Source organism: Salvelinus alpinus, chromosome 1 (genome assembly GCF_045679555.1).
Source record: "Salvelinus alpinus chromosome 1, SLU_Salpinus.1, whole genome shotgun sequence".
Lineage (NCBI taxonomy): Eukaryota > Metazoa > Chordata > Actinopteri > Salmoniformes > Salmonidae > Salvelinus > Salvelinus alpinus.
In genome coordinates this window covers 13608935-13627103 of record NC_092086.1, presented here as the reverse complement: position 1 = coordinate 13627103, position 18169 = coordinate 13608935, and the positions used below count along the sequence as shown (strand labels likewise).

General features: G+C 48.9%; 1 protein-coding gene across 1 annotated transcript in view; it reads right to left on the bottom strand.

The window, feature by feature from the left end:
- Positions 1–11406: 11406 nt before the first annotated feature.
- LOC139570063 (xylosyltransferase 1-like) overlaps positions 11407–18169 on the bottom strand; it is a 52782-nt gene continuing 46019 nt past the window's right edge. Inside the window, exon 12 of the mRNA XM_071391550.1 lies at positions 11407–17981. Within this exon, the coding sequence (XP_071247651.1) occupies positions 17659–17981 (323 nt within the window). The 3' untranslated portion in view covers positions 11407–17658. The remainder of the gene's footprint in view (positions 17982–18169) is intronic.

The following is an 18169-nucleotide window of genomic DNA, read 5'->3' as shown; positions in this document are numbered from 1 at the left end:
CTAGCTACGGCCTGACCAGGAAGGAGGTCTAGGTACGGCCTGACCAGGAAGGAGGTCTAGCTACGGCCTGACTAGGAAGGAGGTCTAGGTACGGCCTGACTAGGAAGGAGGTCTAGGTACGGCCTGACTAGGAAGGAGGTCTAGGTACGGCCTGACTAGGAAGGAGGTCTAGGTACGGCCTGACTAGGAAGGAGGTCTAGGTACGGCCTGACTAGGAAGGAGGTCTAGCTACGGCCTGACTAGGAAGGAGGTCTAGGTACGGCCTGACTAGGAGGGAGGTCTAGGTACGGCCTGACTAGGAGGGAGGTCTAGGTACGGCCTGACTAGGAAGGAGGTCTAGGTACGGCCTGACTAGGAGGGAGGTCTAGCTACGGCCTGACTAGGAGGGAGGTCTAGGTATGGCCTGACCAGGAAGGAGGTCTAGCTACGGCCTGACTAGGAAGGAGGTCTAGCTATGGCCTGACTAGGAAGGAGGTCTAGCTACGGCCTGACTAGGAAGGAGGTCTAGGTACGGCCTGACTAGGAGGGAGGTCTAGGTACGGCCTGACTAGGAGGGAGGTCTAGGTACGGCCTGACTAGGAAGGAGGTCTAGGTACGGCCTGACTAGGAGGGAGGTCTAGGTACGGCCTGACTAGGAAGGAGGTCTAGGTACGGCCTGACTAGGAAGGAGGTCTAGGTACGGCCTGACTAGGAGGGAGGTCTAGGTACGGCCTGACTAGGAGGGAGGTCTAGGTACGGCCTGACTAGGAGGGAGGTCTAGGTACGGCCTGACTAGGAGGGAGGTCTAGGTACGGCCTCACTAGGAGGGAGGTCTAGGTACGGCCTGACTAGGAGGGAGGTCTAGGTACGGCCTGACTAGGAGGGAGGTCTAGGTACGGCCTGACTAGGAGGGAGGTCTAGCTACGGCCTGACTAGGAGGGAGGTCTAGGTACGGCCTGACTAGGAGGGAGGTCTAGGTACGGCCTGACTAGGAAGGAGGTCTAGGTACGGCCTGACTAGGAGGGAGGTCTAGCTACGGCCTGACTAGGAGGGAGGTCTAGGTATGGCCTGACCAGGAAGGAGGTCTAGCTACGGCCTGACTAGGAAGGAGGTCTAGCTACGGCCTGACTAGGAAGGAGGTCTAGCTACGGCCTGACTAGGAAGGAGGTCTAGCTACGGCCTGACTAGGAAGGAGGTCTAGGTACGGCCTGACTAGGAGGGAGGTCTAGGTACGGCCTGACTAGGAGGGAGGTCTAGGTACGGCCTGACTAGGAAGGAGGTCTAGGTACGGCCTGACTAGGAAGGAGGTCTAGCTACGGCCTGACTAGGAGGGAGGTCTAGGTATGGCCTGACCAGGAAGGAGGTCTAGCTACGGCCTGACTAGGAGGGAGGTCTAGGTATGGCCTGACCAGGAAGGAGGTCTAGCTACGGCCTGACTAGGAAGGAGGTCTAGCTACGGCCTGACTAGGAAGGAGGTCTAGCTACGGCCTGACTAGGAAGGAGGTCTAGGTACGGCCTGACTAGGAGGGAGGTCTAGGTACGGCCTGACTAGGAGGGAGGTCTAGGTACGGCCTGACTAGGAAGGAGGTCTAGGTACGGCCTGACTAGGAGGGAGGTCTAGGTACGGCCTGACTAGGAAGGAGGTCTAGGTACGGCCTGACTAGGAGGGAGGTCTAGGTACGGCCTGACTAGGAGGGAGGTCTAGGTACGGCCTGACTAGGAGGGAGGTCTAGGTACGGCCTGACTAGGAGGGAGGTCTAGGTACGGCCTCACTAGGAGGGAGGTCTAGGTACGGCCTGACCAGGAAGGAGGTCTAGGTACGGCCTGACTAGGAAGGAGGTCTAGGTACGGCCTGACTAGGAGGGAGGTCTAGGTACGGCCTGACTAGGAGGGAGGTCTAGGTACGGCCTGACTAGGAGGGAGGTCTAGGTACGGCCTGACTAGGAGGGAGGTCTAGGTACGGCCTCACTAGGAGGGAGGTCTAGGTACGGCCTGACCAGGAAGGAGGTCTAGGTACGGCCTGACTAGGAGGGAGGTCTAGGTACGGCCTCACTAGGAGGGAGGTCTAGGTACGGCCTGACCAGGAAGGAGGTCTAGGTACGGCCTGACCAGGAAGGAGGTCTAGGTACGGCCTGACCAGGAAGGAGGTCTAGGTACGGCCTGACCAGGAAGGAGGTCTAGGTACGGCCTCACTAGGAAGGAGGTCTAGGTACGGCCTGACTAGGAAGGAGGTCTAGCTACGGCCTGACTAGGAAGGAGGTCTAGGTACGGCCTGACTAGGAAGGAGGTCTAGCTACGGCCTGACTAGGAAGGAGGTCTAGCTACGGCCTGACTAGGAAGGAGGTCTAGCCACGGCCTGACTAGGAAGGAGGTCTAGGTACGGCCTGACTAGGAGGGAGGTCTAGGTACGGCCTGACTAGGAGGGAGGTCTAGGTACGGCCTGACTAGGAAGGAGGTCTAGGTACGGCCTGACTAGGAGGGAGGTCTAGGTACGGCCTCACTAGGAAGGAGGTCTAGGTACGGCCTGACCAGGAAGGAGGTCTAGCTACGGCCTGACTAGGAAGGAGGTCTAGGTACGGCCTGACCAGGAAGGAGGTCTAGGTACGGCCTCACTAGGAAGGAGGTCTAGGTACGGCCTGACTAGGAGGGAGGTCTAGCTACGGCCTGACTAGGAGGGAGGTCTAGGTACGGCCTGACTAGGAAGGAGGTCTAGCTACGGCCTGACTAGGAGGGAGGTCTAGGTACGGCCTGACTAGGAGGGAGGTCTAGGTACGGCCTGACTAGGAAGGAGGTCTAGGTACGGCCTGACTAGGAAGGAGGTCTAGGTACGGCCTGACTAGGAGGGAGGTCTAGGTACGGCCTGACTAGATTGCCAAGGCATTCCGTCAAGGGTCGTTACAGAGGCTTGACTGCTGTGAGGGTAATATTCACAATATAATTCACGAACTGCAGCACCCTCAAAAACGATTTGTGTTCGAGTTTGTTGAGCAGTGTTGGTGTATGTTTTCGTTCTACAAGCTGTGTATCATCATAACATTCAATTATTAATGACTTAGGGGCGGCAGGTAGCCTAGTGGTTAGAGCGTTGGACTAGTAACCGAAAGATTGCAAGATCGAATCCCCGAGCTGACAAGGTAAAAATCTGTCGTTCTGCCCCTGAACAAGGCAGTTAACCCACTGTTCCCCGGTAGGCCGTCATTGTAAATAAGAATTTGTTCTTAACTGGCTTGCCTAGTTAAATAAAGGTTAAAAATAATAAATTCTTGCACAATGCGTTCAGTTATCAGATCTAAACACGTCTTTTTGTTCACTGCGCTCTCTGCAGGCTTATCTTTATCCTGCCTGGGTATATGACAGACAGCTGTTGGTCAAAGCACGTCTCTGGAGCTGCTGAGCCGGAGGAGGAGGAGCGTGTGTCAATCCTATAGTAGGACTCAATGCGGCCAGCAGGTCAAACCAACAACTAAAATGAACGAGTCACTCAGAAAAACGAGTCCGTAAAAAGAGTCATTCACAAAGAAAAAGAATAGTTCGCAACCCGGAGAGAAACGTTGTCAGGTTATCTAGAACTCCACCAGGGAGTTCACTCTGGAGAGAAACGTTGTCAGGTTATCTAGAACTCCACCAGGGAGTTCACTCTGGAGAGAAACGTTGTCAGGTTATCTAGAACTCCACCAGGGAGTTCACTCTGGAGAGAAACGTTGTCAGGTTATCTAGAACTCCACCAGGGAGTTCACTCTGGAGAGAAACGTTGTCAGGTTATCTAGAACTCCACCAGGGAGTTCACTCTGGAGAGAAACGTTGTCAGGTTATCTAGAACTCCACCAGGGAGTCCACTCTGGAGAGAAACGTTGTCAGGTTATCTAGAACTCCACCAAGGGAGTTCACTCTGGAGAGAAACGTTGTCAGGTTATCTAGAACTCCACCAGGGAGTCCACTCTGGAGAGAAACGTTGTCAGGTTATCTAGAACTCCACCAAGGGAGTTCACTCTGGAGAGAAACGTTGTCAGGTTATCTAGAACTCCACCAGGGAGTTCACTCTGGAGAGAAACGTTGTCAGGTTATCTAGAACTCCACCAGGGAGTTCACTCTGGAGAGAAACGTTGTCAGGTTATCTAGAACTCCACCAGGGAGTTCACTCTGGAGAGAAACGTTGTCAGGTTATCTAGAACTCCACCAGGGAGTTCACTCTGGAGAGAAACGTTGTCAGGTTATCTAGAACTCCACCAGGGAGTTCACTCTGGAGAGAAACGTTGTCAGGTTATCTAGAACTCCACCAGGGAGTTCACTCTGGAGAGAAACGTTGTCAGGTTATCTAGAACTCCACCAGGGAGTTCACTCTGGAGAGAAACGTTGTCAGGTTATCTAGAACTCCACCAGGGAGTTCACTCTGGAGAGAAACGTTGTCAGGTTATCTAGAACTCCACCAGGGAGTCCACTCTGGAGAGAAACGTTGTCAGGTTATCTAGAACTCCACCAGGGAGTTCACTCTGGAGAGAAACGTTGTCAGGTTATCTAAAACTCCACCAGGGAGTTCACTCTGGAGAGAAACGTTGTCAGGTTATCTAGAACTCCACCAGGGAGTTCACTCTGGAGAGAAATGTTGTCAGGTTATCTAGAACTCCACCAGGGAGTTCACTCTGGAGAGAAACCGTTCTGCTGCAACTGCTTTAGAAATTGACAGAACTTGTAGAATATGGTAGAAAGTCAGTTGATTTCATAGAGAGCAGTCAGTCAGTGTCTTGGCACCAAGAGTCCCTGTTCATCTACGATAGAAGACAGTGTCCTGACTGGTATTATCTCTCAACCCTGTTCATCTATGATAGATGACAGTGTCCTGAGTGGTATTATCTCTCAACCCTGTTCATCTATGATAGATGACAGTGTCCTGAGTGGTATTATCTCTCAACCCTGTTCATCTATGATAGAAGACAGTGTCCTGATTGGTATTATCTCTCAACCCTGTTCATCTATGATAGATGACAGTGTCCTGAGTGGTATTATCTCTCAACCCTGTTCATCTATGATAGATGACAGTGTCCTGAGTGGTATTATCTCTCAACCCTGTTCATCTATGATAGATGACAGTGTCCTGAGTGGTATTATCTCTCAACCCTGTTCATCTATGATAGATGACAGTGTCCTGAGTGGTATTATCTCTCAACCCTGTTCATCTATGATAGAAGACAGTGTCCTGAGTGGTATTATATCTCAAAAGGACACTTTGTTTTATGGAGGTTCATTGTTCACTAACCATGTCTGATTTTAACATTGTTATTGAACGACTATTAATCTGTCTTTTCTGTTTGATCAAATCCATTAATAAACTGACAAAGGCACATTGTCGACAAGCAGACTGCACTTGACTTTTAAAGGCCTTTTTTTTGTGCGATGTTTATGGAGATCGCATTCAAGTTAAATGTTGCGGATGTCGGCTAAGGTGATTTACGATCTGCAGTTCAAACAACAACAAAGCGGAAACCCCACCACTGTTTTGGTAAACAGCTGAGTGATGGGGCTGGAGGAATGTAACCACTCTGATATTAGACTTGTTCAAATTCATAAACATAGCTTTTCAATGCTAGGACCATCCATGAGATCAGAATTATAGTTTTAACCGCGGCCAAGATTCAAGCCGATCAGGGATTTGGACAATGCAGCATTTAAAGGTAATTTTCCAATTGAGCCGACATATGGGGCGGGTACAGTTAGTGCGGTCTCCGCGAACGAGGAAATATTGCCATTAAAAGGGGCGATCGGATTGAATCTAGTTCCACAATTTGATATACAGTGTTGGTTTGCTATACCGCGGTTGAAATTGAAAGGTAATTTCCGATGGAGCTGAAAGCGTTTACCTTTGAATGCAGTTTCCACGAACACGGGAACATTGACTTTTAACATTGCCTTTACATTTCAAATGCGCTGTAGCGCGTCTCTTCAGCTCTACAGATTGAATCTAGCCCTTGGCTTGTTTACAAACGAGTAAAACAACCCTGTATTTTAGCTCCTTCTGGAGTTACACCGCTGAAATAATTAGTCAGTTGGAGCTCATGATGGATTTATACGTTATAAATTTATACGTTATATTATTCAGGAATTAATGGGTCTACACTGTACAAAACATGACGGACTGACCAGGTGAAACATGACAGACTGACCAGCTGAAACATGACAGACTGACCAGCTGAAACAGGACAGACTGACCGGCTGAAACAGGACAGACTGACCGGCTGAAACAGGACAGACTGACCAGCTGAAACAGGACAGACTGACCAGCTGAAACAGGACAGACTGACCAGGTGAAACATGACAGACTGACCAGGTGAAACAGGACGGACTGACCAGGTGAAACATGACAGACTGACCAGGTGAAACAGGACGGACTGACCAGGTGAAACATGACAGACTGACCAGGTGAAACAGGACGGACTGACCAGGTGAAACATGACGGACTGACCAGGTGAAACATGACGGACTGACCAGGTGAAACATGACGGACTGACCAGGTGAAACATGACGGACTGACCAGGTGAAACATGACGGACTGACCAGCTGAAACATGACAGACTGACCGGCTGAAACAGGACAGACTGACCAGGTGAAACATGACGGACTGACCGGCTGAAACAGGACAGACTGACCAGGTGAAACATGACGGACTGACCAGGTGAAACATGAAGGACTGACCAGGTGAAACATGACAGACTGACCGGCTGAAACAGGACAGACTGACCAGGTGAAACATGACGGACTGACCGGCTGAAACAGGACAGACTGACCAGGTGAAACATGACGGACTGACCAGGTGAAACATGAAGGACTGACCAGGTGAAACATGACGGACTGACCAGGTGAAACATGACGGACTGACCAGCTGAAACATGACGGACTGACCAGGTGAAACATGACGGACTGACCAGGTGAAACATGACGGACTGACCAGCTGAAACATGACAGACTGACCAGGTGAAACATGACGGACTGACCAGCTGAAACATGACGGACTGACCAGGTGAAACATGACGGACTGACCAGCTGAAACATGACGGACTGACCAGGTGAAACATGACGGACTGACCAGGTGAAACATGACGGACTGACCAGCTGAAACATGACGGACTGACCAGGTGAAACATGACGGACTGACCAGGTGAAACATGACGGACTGACCAGGTGAAACATGACGGACTGACCAGGTGAAACATGACGGACTGACCAGGTGAAACAGGACGGACTGACCGGCTGAAACAGGACGGACTGACCGGCTGAAACAGGACGGACTGACCGGCTGAAACAGGACGGACTGACCGGCTGAAACAGGACAGACTGACCGGGTGAAACATGACAGACTGACCGGGTGAAACATGACGGACTGACCGGGTGAAACATGACGGACTGACCGGCTGAAACAGGACAGACTGACCGGGTGAAACATGACGGACTGACCGGGTGAAACATGACGGACTGACCGGCTGAAACAGGACGGACTGACCGGCTGAAACAGGACGGACTGACCGGCTGAAACATGACGGACTGACCGGGTGAAACATGACGGACTGACCGGGTGAAACAGGACAGACTGACCGGGTGAAACATGACGGACTGACCAGCTGAAACATGACGGACTGACCAGGTGAAACATGACGGACTGACCAGGTGAAACAGGACGGACTGACCAGCTGAAACAGGACAGACTGACCAGCTGAAACACTGACAGACTGACCAGGTGAAACATGACGGACTGACCAGGTGAAACATGACGGACTGACCAGGTGAAACATGACGGACTGACCAGCTGAAACATGACGGACTGACCAGGTGAAACATGACGGACTGACCAGGTGAAACAGGACGGACTGACCAGGTGAAACATGACAGACTGACCAGCTGAAACAGGACAGACTGACCAGCTGAAACATGACGGACTGACCAGGTGAAACATGACGGACTGACCAGGTGAAACATGACGGACTGACCAGCTGAAACATGACGGACTGACCAGGTGAAACATGACGGACTGACCAGGTGAAACATGACGGACTGACCAGCTGAAACATGACAGACTGACCAGGTGAAACAGGACGGACTGACCAGGTGAAACATGACAGACTGACCAGGTGAAACATGACGGACTGACCAGGTGAAACAGGACAGACTGACCAGGTGAAACATGACGGACTGACCAGGTGAAACATGACAGACTGATCAGGTGAAACATGACGGACTGACCAGCTGAAACATGACGGACTGACCAGGTGAAACATGACAGACTGACCAGGTGAAACATGACAGACTGACCAGGTGAAACATGACGGACTGACCAGGTGAAACAGGACAGACTGACCAGCTGAAACAGGACGGACTGACCAGCTGAAACAGGACGGACTGACCAGGTGAAACAGGACGGACTGACCAGGTGAAACAGGACAGACTGACCAGCTGAAACAGGACAGACTGACCGGCTGAAACAGGACAGACTGACCGGCTGAAACATGACGGACTGACCAGGTGAAAGCTATGATCCCTTATTGATGTAACCTGTTAAATCCACTTCAATCAGTCTAGATCATCAACTAGATTTAGCCGCGGGTCGATTTATTATTATTTTGTATTTTTTTCAAGTGGCTAGTCGGTTGGCCGGAACATAATTACAAATCATTTGTAGACTGCAAATTCACCGCAAGAATCCCAAACAGATATGTTTGGCTGAAACATAATCATTTCAAACCTTGCTTACATTTGTACACAATCACGTCTCTCTATTATGCATGGGAATACTTGAACATATTTATTAAATTAAAATCACTTGGAGCTGATTTCCTTGTGTTCTTTTACAGTATTTTATGTCCAACAATGAAAATTACACACTTTTTTTCCTCTAACTTAAAAAAAAAAATCTCAACATTGGGGGCCAAATAAAAGCAGGCCAGTTGGGGAACCCTGGTGTAGACCAAGAGGAGCAACCCGGTTGAAGAAGGATGTTTAAGCCTTGAGACAATTGAGACATGGATTGTGTCTGTGTGCCATTCAGAGGGTGAATGGGCAAGACAACATATTTAAGTGCCTTTGAACGGGGTATGGTAGTAGGTGCCAGGCGCACCGGTTTGTGTCAAAAACTGCAACGCTGCTGGATTTTTCACGCTCAGCAGTTTCCTGTGTTTACCAAGAATGGTCCACCACCCAAAGGACATCCAGCCAATTGGACACAACTGTGGGATGTATTGGAGTCAACATGGGCCAGCATCCCTGTGGGACGCTTTCAACACCTTGTAGAGTCAATGCCCTGACGAATTGAGGCTGTTCTTAGAGCAAAAGAGGGTGCGACTCAATATTAGGAAGGTGTTCTTAGGAAGGTGTTCCTAATGTTTTGTTCGCTCAGTGTATATCAATAATAAAATATATAAAATGGATGTACCAATCGCAGGTTGCCACTTTAAAATTCAAGTGAAATGTGCTTATGTTGTGAGTTTGAATACCTCCATCCCTTTAGCCAGTCGAATACCTCCATCCCTCTAACCAGTCGAATACCTCCATCCCTCTAGCCAGTCGAATACCTCCATCCCTCTAACCAGTCGAATACCTCCATCCCTCTAGCCAGTCGAATACCTCCATCCCTCTAGCCAGTCGAATACCTCCATCCCTCTAGCCAGTCGAATACCTCCATCCCTCTAGCCAGTCGAATACCTCCATCCCTCTAGCCAGTCGAATACCTCCATCCCTCTAGCCAGTCGCCCCACTAAAGGGTGTCCCCCCCACTAGGAGTCCAGTAAAGGGTGTCCCCCCCCACTAGGAGTCTAGTATAGGGTGCCCCCCCCACTAGGAGTCTAGTAAAGGGTGTCCCCCCCCCCACTAGGAGTCTAGTAAAGGGTGTCCCCCCCACTAGGAGTCTAGTAAAGGGTGTGGTCCCACTAGGAGTCTAGTAAAGGGTGTGGTCCCACTAGGAGTAGTGTACCATTAGCTTGCTTCTGAAAAGATGATAATGACAGACAGTGATGTGAGCCTTGTCTACCACAGACTACCACATCACAGAGTGTACACTAGTCAGTGTGTGTGTGTGTGTGTGTGCGCGCGCGCTCAGACCTCTTGTTCCCCTAGTGAATGAGTTAGTGAGGCAGTGTCCATCCCTCCTGTCGTCCGTCCCAGTAACATCTCCTGAAGTGTGCACTTGTTCACTTCCCTTCTCTGGTTTGAAAGGAAATGACTGTTTTCAGAAACATAGTGGAAACTCCCACTAGCCCATTTGCCATTTAGATTTGTGGGAAGTAGTGAAGGAGTGTACACTTCAGGAGGAAGGAGTATTTCCGCATGTGTTCTCCCTAAGACCAGTGACCGGTTGTGGCTCGCCCTCTTTGAAGTAGAAATCCTTTCATCTGTCCTGTGATCAAAGTCTTAACTGACAGGTGTATAGGAGACACTGGTGAGAGCTCTTCAAAGGACCAACATGTCTGTCTACAAGGTGATATCACCCATTCTCTCTGTGTGTGTGTGTGTGTGTGTGTGTGTGTGTGTGTGTGTGTGTGTGTGTGTGTGTGTGTGTGTGTGTGTGTGTGTGTGTGTGTGTGTGTGTGTGTGTGTGTGTGTGTGTGTGTGTGTGTGTGTGTGTGTGTGTGTGTGTGTGTGAGCGCCTGCCTTGGTGCTCGTGTGAACATGTCAACTTGATATAAGAACAAACCTGTTATCTTGAAACATTGGTTGGGTGAACAAGATGTAGAGACTCAACACGACATAAGAAAATGACTAACTGGCTGACTGATTAAATTACTGACTGGCTGACTGATTACATAGCTGACTCACTGGCTGATTAAATAACCGACTCACTGGCTGATTAAATAACTGTCTGGCTGACTGATGGACTGATTACATAACTGACTCACTGGCTGATTAAATAACTGGCTGGCTTACTGATTACATAACTGACTCACTGGCTGATTAAATAACTGGCTGGCTGACTGATGGACTGATTAAATAACAGACTCACTGGCTGGCTGACTGATTAAATAACTGGCTGGCAGATTAAATAACCGACTCACTGGCTGATTAAATAACTGGCTGGCTTACTGATTACATAACCGACTCACTGGCTGGCTGACTGATGGACTGATTAAATAACAGACTCACTGATTGGCTGCCTGACTGATTAAATAACTGGCTCACCGATTAGCTAACTTACTGACTGATTAAATAACTGGCTGGCTGCCTGACTGATTAAATAACTGGCTCACCGATTAGCTCACTTACTGACTGATTAAATAACTGGCTGGCTGCCTGACTGATTAAATAACTGGCTCACCGATTAGCTGACTTACTGACTAATTAAATAACTGGCTGGCTGCCTGACTGATTAAATAACTGGCTCACCGATTAGCTGACTTACTGACTGATTAAATAACTGACGGACTGGCTGACTGAAATCAAGATGACAAACGGTCTCATTTCCTTAATTTATTTCAAAATGTAGACACAAACCAACAAGTGAATCCAGAAGGCATCAACAACATCAGAAGTGTTTGTTTGTCACAGACAGAAGGTTGAGAATGAACTCCGGCCGCCTTGTCAACAAGCTCACTGCACTTAACTTTTACAGGTCATTTATGCTTGAGCCGACATTCGTAGCGTTTACCGCAAATGCTTCCTCCGCAGATAGAATGCGTCTTTGATTGAATCCCAGCCGTAGGGCTCTAGTCAGTCTGTGGCTGAAGCCTTGCAGGTAGAAATGTAAAGGTCATTTACTGGTTGAACCGACATGTTCAGTGTTTACCAGGAAGTCAGTCTCAGCTGACAAACATTGTCTTTACAGTTCAATCACACGGTAACGCTGAACTTCAGCGATATGGATTGAATAGAGCCCTTAGACAAGAAAAGAGCTAAGGCACAGCCCACCACCCCATCAGAGAAAGAGGGAGGGTGGCAAAGAGAGGGGGAGGAAGAGAGAGGAAGACTAAAGAGGGAGGGAGGGTGGGTGGCAAAGAGAGGGGGAGGAAGAGAGAGGAAGACCAAAGAGGGAGGGTGGGTGGCAAAGAGAGGGGGAGGAAGAGAGAGAGGAAGACTAAAGAGGGAGGGTGGGTGGCAAAGAGAGAGGGAGGAAGAGAGAGGAAGACCAAAGAGGGAGGGTGGGTGGCAAAGAGAGGGGGAGGAAGAGAGAGGAAGACCAAAGGAGAGTAGAACGATGTAGAGACCGTAGAGCAAAAACATTACTGAGAGAAAGAAAGAGGGGCTAACCAACGCTGAGCTGATGCCATGTCACCACTATCATAACGGCCAGATAACATAGTCATAACGTTATCACACCATCTTACAAGGCTCTTTAAATCAGTCCCGTGACTTGTAGTACTGAGGCTCCGGACCCAAATGATTCCCTATACAGCATACTACTTTCAATCAGAGTCCTATAGGCCCTGGTCAACAGTAGTGTACTATATAGGGAATAGGGCCCTATAGGCCCTGGTCAACAGTAGTGTACTATATAGGGAATAGGGAGCCATTGGAACTAATACAAAGCCTTTTTCTCCATCCATTTTGTTAGACACTTTTCCATAACTTAATGTTATAAACTGTACTTTAAAAAAAAACATCTAACGTTACAAAATACATATTTATTTACTTTTTTTATTTTTTTTATAATTCATACTAAAATAGGTATTGTACATCATAAAAACATCTGTGGAATATTTTATTAAATAAGTTTAATTTAAAGGTAGACTCAGCAATATGACGTACATGCAGAAAGTAAACAGCATAGTGGCTCAAACTAAGAGTGTTGAAGCGTGAGGCTCAACTTGTCCGCTGTTTTGGTCTCCTGGCTATCAGGCTGTGAACAGCGTGAAGCGAACCTGCGCAGATACTGTGTGTGACTGGTGTGAGAGAAGTGTTGCGTCTCGCTCATCTCAATATCTGCGGTGCTGCTCGTGGCAACGTCGTTTAGCTCAGTCTACCTTTTAAAAATGTCTGAGACTGAAACTGTAAATAAAAGTTGAATTGTTCCCATGGACACGAGGTAACTTAGCAACAGTGTTTTTTCTGAGGTCAGTGTGGGTTTGAACCTGGGTCGACTGTGTTAGCCTGCTGAGCTATAGCCCAAGCAAGGTTGCTCATCACACAAGAACGTATTTCATTGAAGTAAGGTTAGCAATGTCGGTTGGTCCCAGCAGTGAAAGGCCTTTTAGGGTGCGTTGAAACCAGACAGCCTGGCCTACTTGTTGGCCCCGCCCTGCGGAGAGGGTGCCTCAGGGCCAGACATCTCACTGGCTCAATGTTTTTTGGGGTTTTGCCAATCGTACCCGTGTATACTCTTGAGGTCAAAGGTGAGAAGGTCAAGGCTTTTTAAAGGTCATGTGACATCACTGACATGTCACTGTATATGTTACATCCAGACCCAGTGATCCTGTCTATGTTACATCCAGACCCAGTGATCCTGTCTGTTACATGGGTGCCAGCAGCATACCACCCTGCATACCACTGCTGGCTTGCTTCTGAAGCTAAGCAGGGTTGGTCCTGGTCAGTCCCTGGATGGGAGACCAGATGCTGCTGGAAGTGGTGTTGGAGGGCCAGTAGGAGGCACTCTTTCCTCTGGTCTAAACAAAGATCCCAATGCCCCAGGGGAGTGATTGGGGACACTGCTCTGTGTAGGGTGCCATCTTTCGGATGGGATGTTAAACGGGTGTCCTGACTCTCTGAGGTCATTAAAGATCCCATGGCACTTGTCGTAAGAGTAGGGGTGTTAACCCCGGTGTCCTGGTTAAATTCCCAATCTGGCCCTCAACCATCACGGCCACCTAATAATCCCCAGTTTACAATTGGCTCATTCATCCCCCTCCTCTCCCCTGTAACTATTCCCCAGGTCGTTGCTGCAAATGAGAACGTGTTCTCAGTCAACTTACCTGGTAAAATAACGGAAAAATAAATAAAACATCCAGACCCAGTGATCCTGTCTATGTTACATCCAGACCCAGTGATCCTGTCTATGTTACATCCAGACCCAGTGATCCTGTCTATAATGTCACATCCAGACCCAGTGATCCTGTCTATGTTACATCCAGACCCAGTGATCCTGTCTATAATGTCACACCCAGACCCAGTGATCCTGTCTATAATGTTACATCCAGACCCAGTGATCCTGTCTATAATATTACATCCAGACCCAGTGATCCTGTCTATAATGTTACATCCAGACCCAGTGATCCTGTCTATAATATTACATACAGACCCAGTGATCCTGTCTATAATATTACATCCAGACCCAGTGATCCTGTCTATAATGTTACATCCAGACCCAGTGATCCTGTCTATAATGTTACATCCAGACCCAGTGATCCTGTCTATAATGTTACATCCAGACCCAGTGATCCTGTCTATAATGTTACATCCAGATCCAGTGATCCTGTCTATAATGTTACATCCAGACCCAGTGATCCTGTCTATAATGTTACATCCAGACCCAGTGATCCTGTCTATAATGTTACATACAGACCCAGTGATCCTGTCTATAATATTACATACAGACCCAGTGATCCTGTCTATAATATTACATACAGACCCAGTGATCCTGTCTATAATGTTACATACAGACCCAGTGATCCTGTCTATGTTACATCCAGACCAAGTGATCCTGTCTATGTTACATAAAGACCCAGTGATCCTGTCTATAATGTCACATCCAGACCCAGTGATCCTGTCTATGTTACATCCAGACCCAGTGATCCTGTCTATGTTACATCCAGACCCAGTGATCCTGTCTATGTTACATACAGACCCAGTGATCCTGTCTATAATGTTACATACAGACCCAGTGATCCTGTCTATAATGTCACATACAGACCCAGTGATCCTGTCTATAATGTTACATCCAGACCCAGTGATCCTGTCTATAATGTTACTGACTGTCTAACCTACTACTGACTGTACAAGGTAGAGAGCCCTACAAATAGGGCTCTGGTCAAGTAGTGTACACTATGGGGAAAAGGGCCCATAGTTTTCAGGTCGACAGTAGTGCACTATATATAGAATAGGATGCAATTTGGGATGTAGCCTGTGGGTGGCAGTAGACCATAGTCACAGGGCTGCATCTCAATAGTCTACAAAGCCTTTCTCGCCTCCTCTCCTCAAGCTCCTCTCCTCACTTCTTTTCCTTAAAGGGATACTTTGGGATTTTGGCAATGAGGCCCTTGATCTACTTCCCCAGAGTCCGATGAACTCGTGGATAGTATTTTTATGTCTCTGTGTCCAGTATGAGGGAAGTTGGAGGTAGTTTTGCGAGCCAATGCTAACTAGCGTTACCCGTAGCGCAATGACTGGAAGTCTATCTGCTAGCATGCTAGCAGGTCTCATTGCCAACGTATCCCTTTAATCTCCTTTCCTGGAGAAGGGAGGGGTGGGAGGAACAGAGCAACATGTCTGATGTCATGACAACAGGGGGTTGAGGGCCTTTGGAAATCAAGACAGCAGGTTCTCTGCCGTGTGCAAAAAAACCCAGCATGATTGCCTCCAAAACAGCATCATATTCCCTACATAGTGCACTACTTTTGACCAGAGCCCATAGGCAGTATGTAGGGAATAGGATGCCGAATGTAAACATCAGTCATTGACAAAAACAACAAAAAACAATTTCATGAATATAAACTTGAATAAATAGTAAACTTAGAATTGTACTCTGTCACATGTAAAGCACATGGAGGGTAGAGAGTTCTACTGGATAGACAGAGAGATGAATCCCTGGCTACTGTACATGCCAATTATCTCTCCTTCCTCCCAGTGTCTTCACTTCCTGTCACTGGTTGAAAAGGAAATTACTGGTATCAGAAACATGGTGGAAACTCCCACTACGGCTCTACCAATCCAATGCTTTTAGATTTGTGGGAAGTAGTGCACGAGTGTACACTTCAGGAGAAAGGAGATATTATTGTGACGCACTCCCTTTGTGCAGCATGGCTGGAGGTCTGGTCTCTCTCACACGATAACCTGCAGAGATCCAGACATGGCACAAGAAAACCCACACGCTCACACACTGAGACCAAATGAGTTCAGTAGGGGCTCAGAGGAGAATAAATGAGAATATGGAGGTATTTTCACTCCTCTCTCCTGGTCTTCCTCTCCTTTTAGTTCTCTCCTTCCTTTCAGAGGACGGTGTCGTGTCCCTCCGTCTCCTTTCAGAGGACGGTGTCTGTCCCTCCGTCTCCTTTCAGAGGACGGTGTCGTGTTCCTCCATCTCCTTTCAGAGGACGGTGTCGTGTCCCTCCGTCTCCTTTCAGAGGACGGTGTCGTGTCCCTCCGTCTCCTTTCAGAGTACGGTGTCGTGTCCCTCCGTCTCCTTTCAGAGGACGGTGTCGTGTTCCTCCGTCTCCTTTCAGAGGACAGTGTCGTGTCCCTCCGTCTCCTTTCAGAGGACGGTGTCGTGTCCCTCCGTCTCCTTTCAGAGGACGGTGTCGTGTCCCTCCGTCTCCTTTCAGAGGACGGTGTCGTGTCCCTCCATCTCCTTTCAGAGGACGGTGTCGTGTCCCTCCTTCTCCTTTCAGAGGACGGTGTCGTGTTCCTCCATCTCCTTTCAGAGGACGGTGTCGTGTCCCTCCGTCTCCTTTCAGAGGACGGTGTCGTGTCCCTCAGTCTCCTTTCAGAGGACGGTGTCGTGTCCCTCCATCCTCTTCTCCAGGCGTGAGTATTTGTCCCAAATGGCACCCTACTCCCCTTAGGGCTCTGGTCTAAAGTAGTGCACTTACATAGGGAAAAGGGTGCCATTTTGGGACCCACAACAATCAATAAATAAATAAAATTCAACTAATCCTAGTCAGTTTAGCCTCCCAGTCAGCAGGTGGCGCCACCTGGTGCTGAAGAGGATGACTCTGCTCCTTATCTAATTTCTTCTTGGTTTCAGTCTACGGCTTTTCTTCTAATCTTCTTTACTACCCGGCTCCTGAGTTACGCCGTGTTTGGTGTTGACGCCGTTCGTACAGTAATCCGATGCATTCAATCTTCTCCCTCTCTGCGTCCCAAATGGCACCCTATTCCCTATATAGTGCACTACTTTTGATCAGAGCCCTATGGTAGTGCACTATACACTGAGCGTACAAAACATTAAGAACATCTTCCTAATATTGCCCTCAGAACAGCCTCAATTCATCGGGGTGTTGACTCTACAAGGTGTTGAAAGCGTTCCACAGGGATGCTGGCCCATGTTGACTCCAATGCTTCCCACAGTTGTGTCCAGTTGGCTGGATGTCCTTTGGGTGGTGGACCATTCTTGATACACACAGGAAACTGTTGAGTGTGAAAAACCCAGCAGCTTTGCAGTTCTTGACACAAACCGGTGCGCCTGGCACCTACTACCATACCCTGTTCAAAGGCAAATATATTTTGTCTTGCCCATTCACCCTCTGAATGGCACACATACACAATCCATGTTTCAAGTGTCTTAAGGCTTAAAAATCCTTCTTTAACCTGTCTCCTCCCCTTCATCTACACTGATTTGAAGAGTGACATCAATAAGGGATCATATCTTTCACCTGGTCAGTCATGGATACAACAGGTATTCTTAATGTTTTGTCCACTCAGTATATAGGAAATAGAGGAGAGATTTAGGACGCAGCCCACCATCTCACGATAGCCGTGGTGCACAACACACAAAAACGTTTCCCGTCAGTTCATCCTCCAAGCCATTGGTTGGCTGTAGCAGTAGCCGTGGCGACAGTGCTACCTAATCCGTCCGTTCCCTCTGGGGGGGCCCAGATCAGACTTTGGGTCGGGACTGAGCGCGCTCCATCCCGTCTCCCGACACCGCTGCATAACGGGACAGGAGCTAGGACCCTGAGAACACACGTCCGCTGCAGACCACACCCCTGCCAGGAGATGGTCCACCCAGCTCTGGAGCTCCGCCCCTGTCAGTGATGCTTTAAACTCCGCCTCCTCCACCTGTCCCAGGTGCACAGGGAGGTTGAGGATGGGGTTGAGGCCGTGGAAACTCTGCTCCATGTAGGAGTTACGGACCGGGCCGCTGTGGAGCTTCACTGTGTCTTCTAGAGAGAGGGGGGGGGGGAGAAAGGGGAGGCAGGGGAGGAAGGAAGGGAGAGAGAGGGGAGGAGGGAAGGGAGGAAGGAAGGGAGAGAGAGAGAGGGGAGGGAAGCAGGGAAGGGAGAAAGAGGGGAGGAGGGAGACAGGGGAGGGAGGGGCGAGAGGGAGATAATTATTTAAATTCCATGTAAGA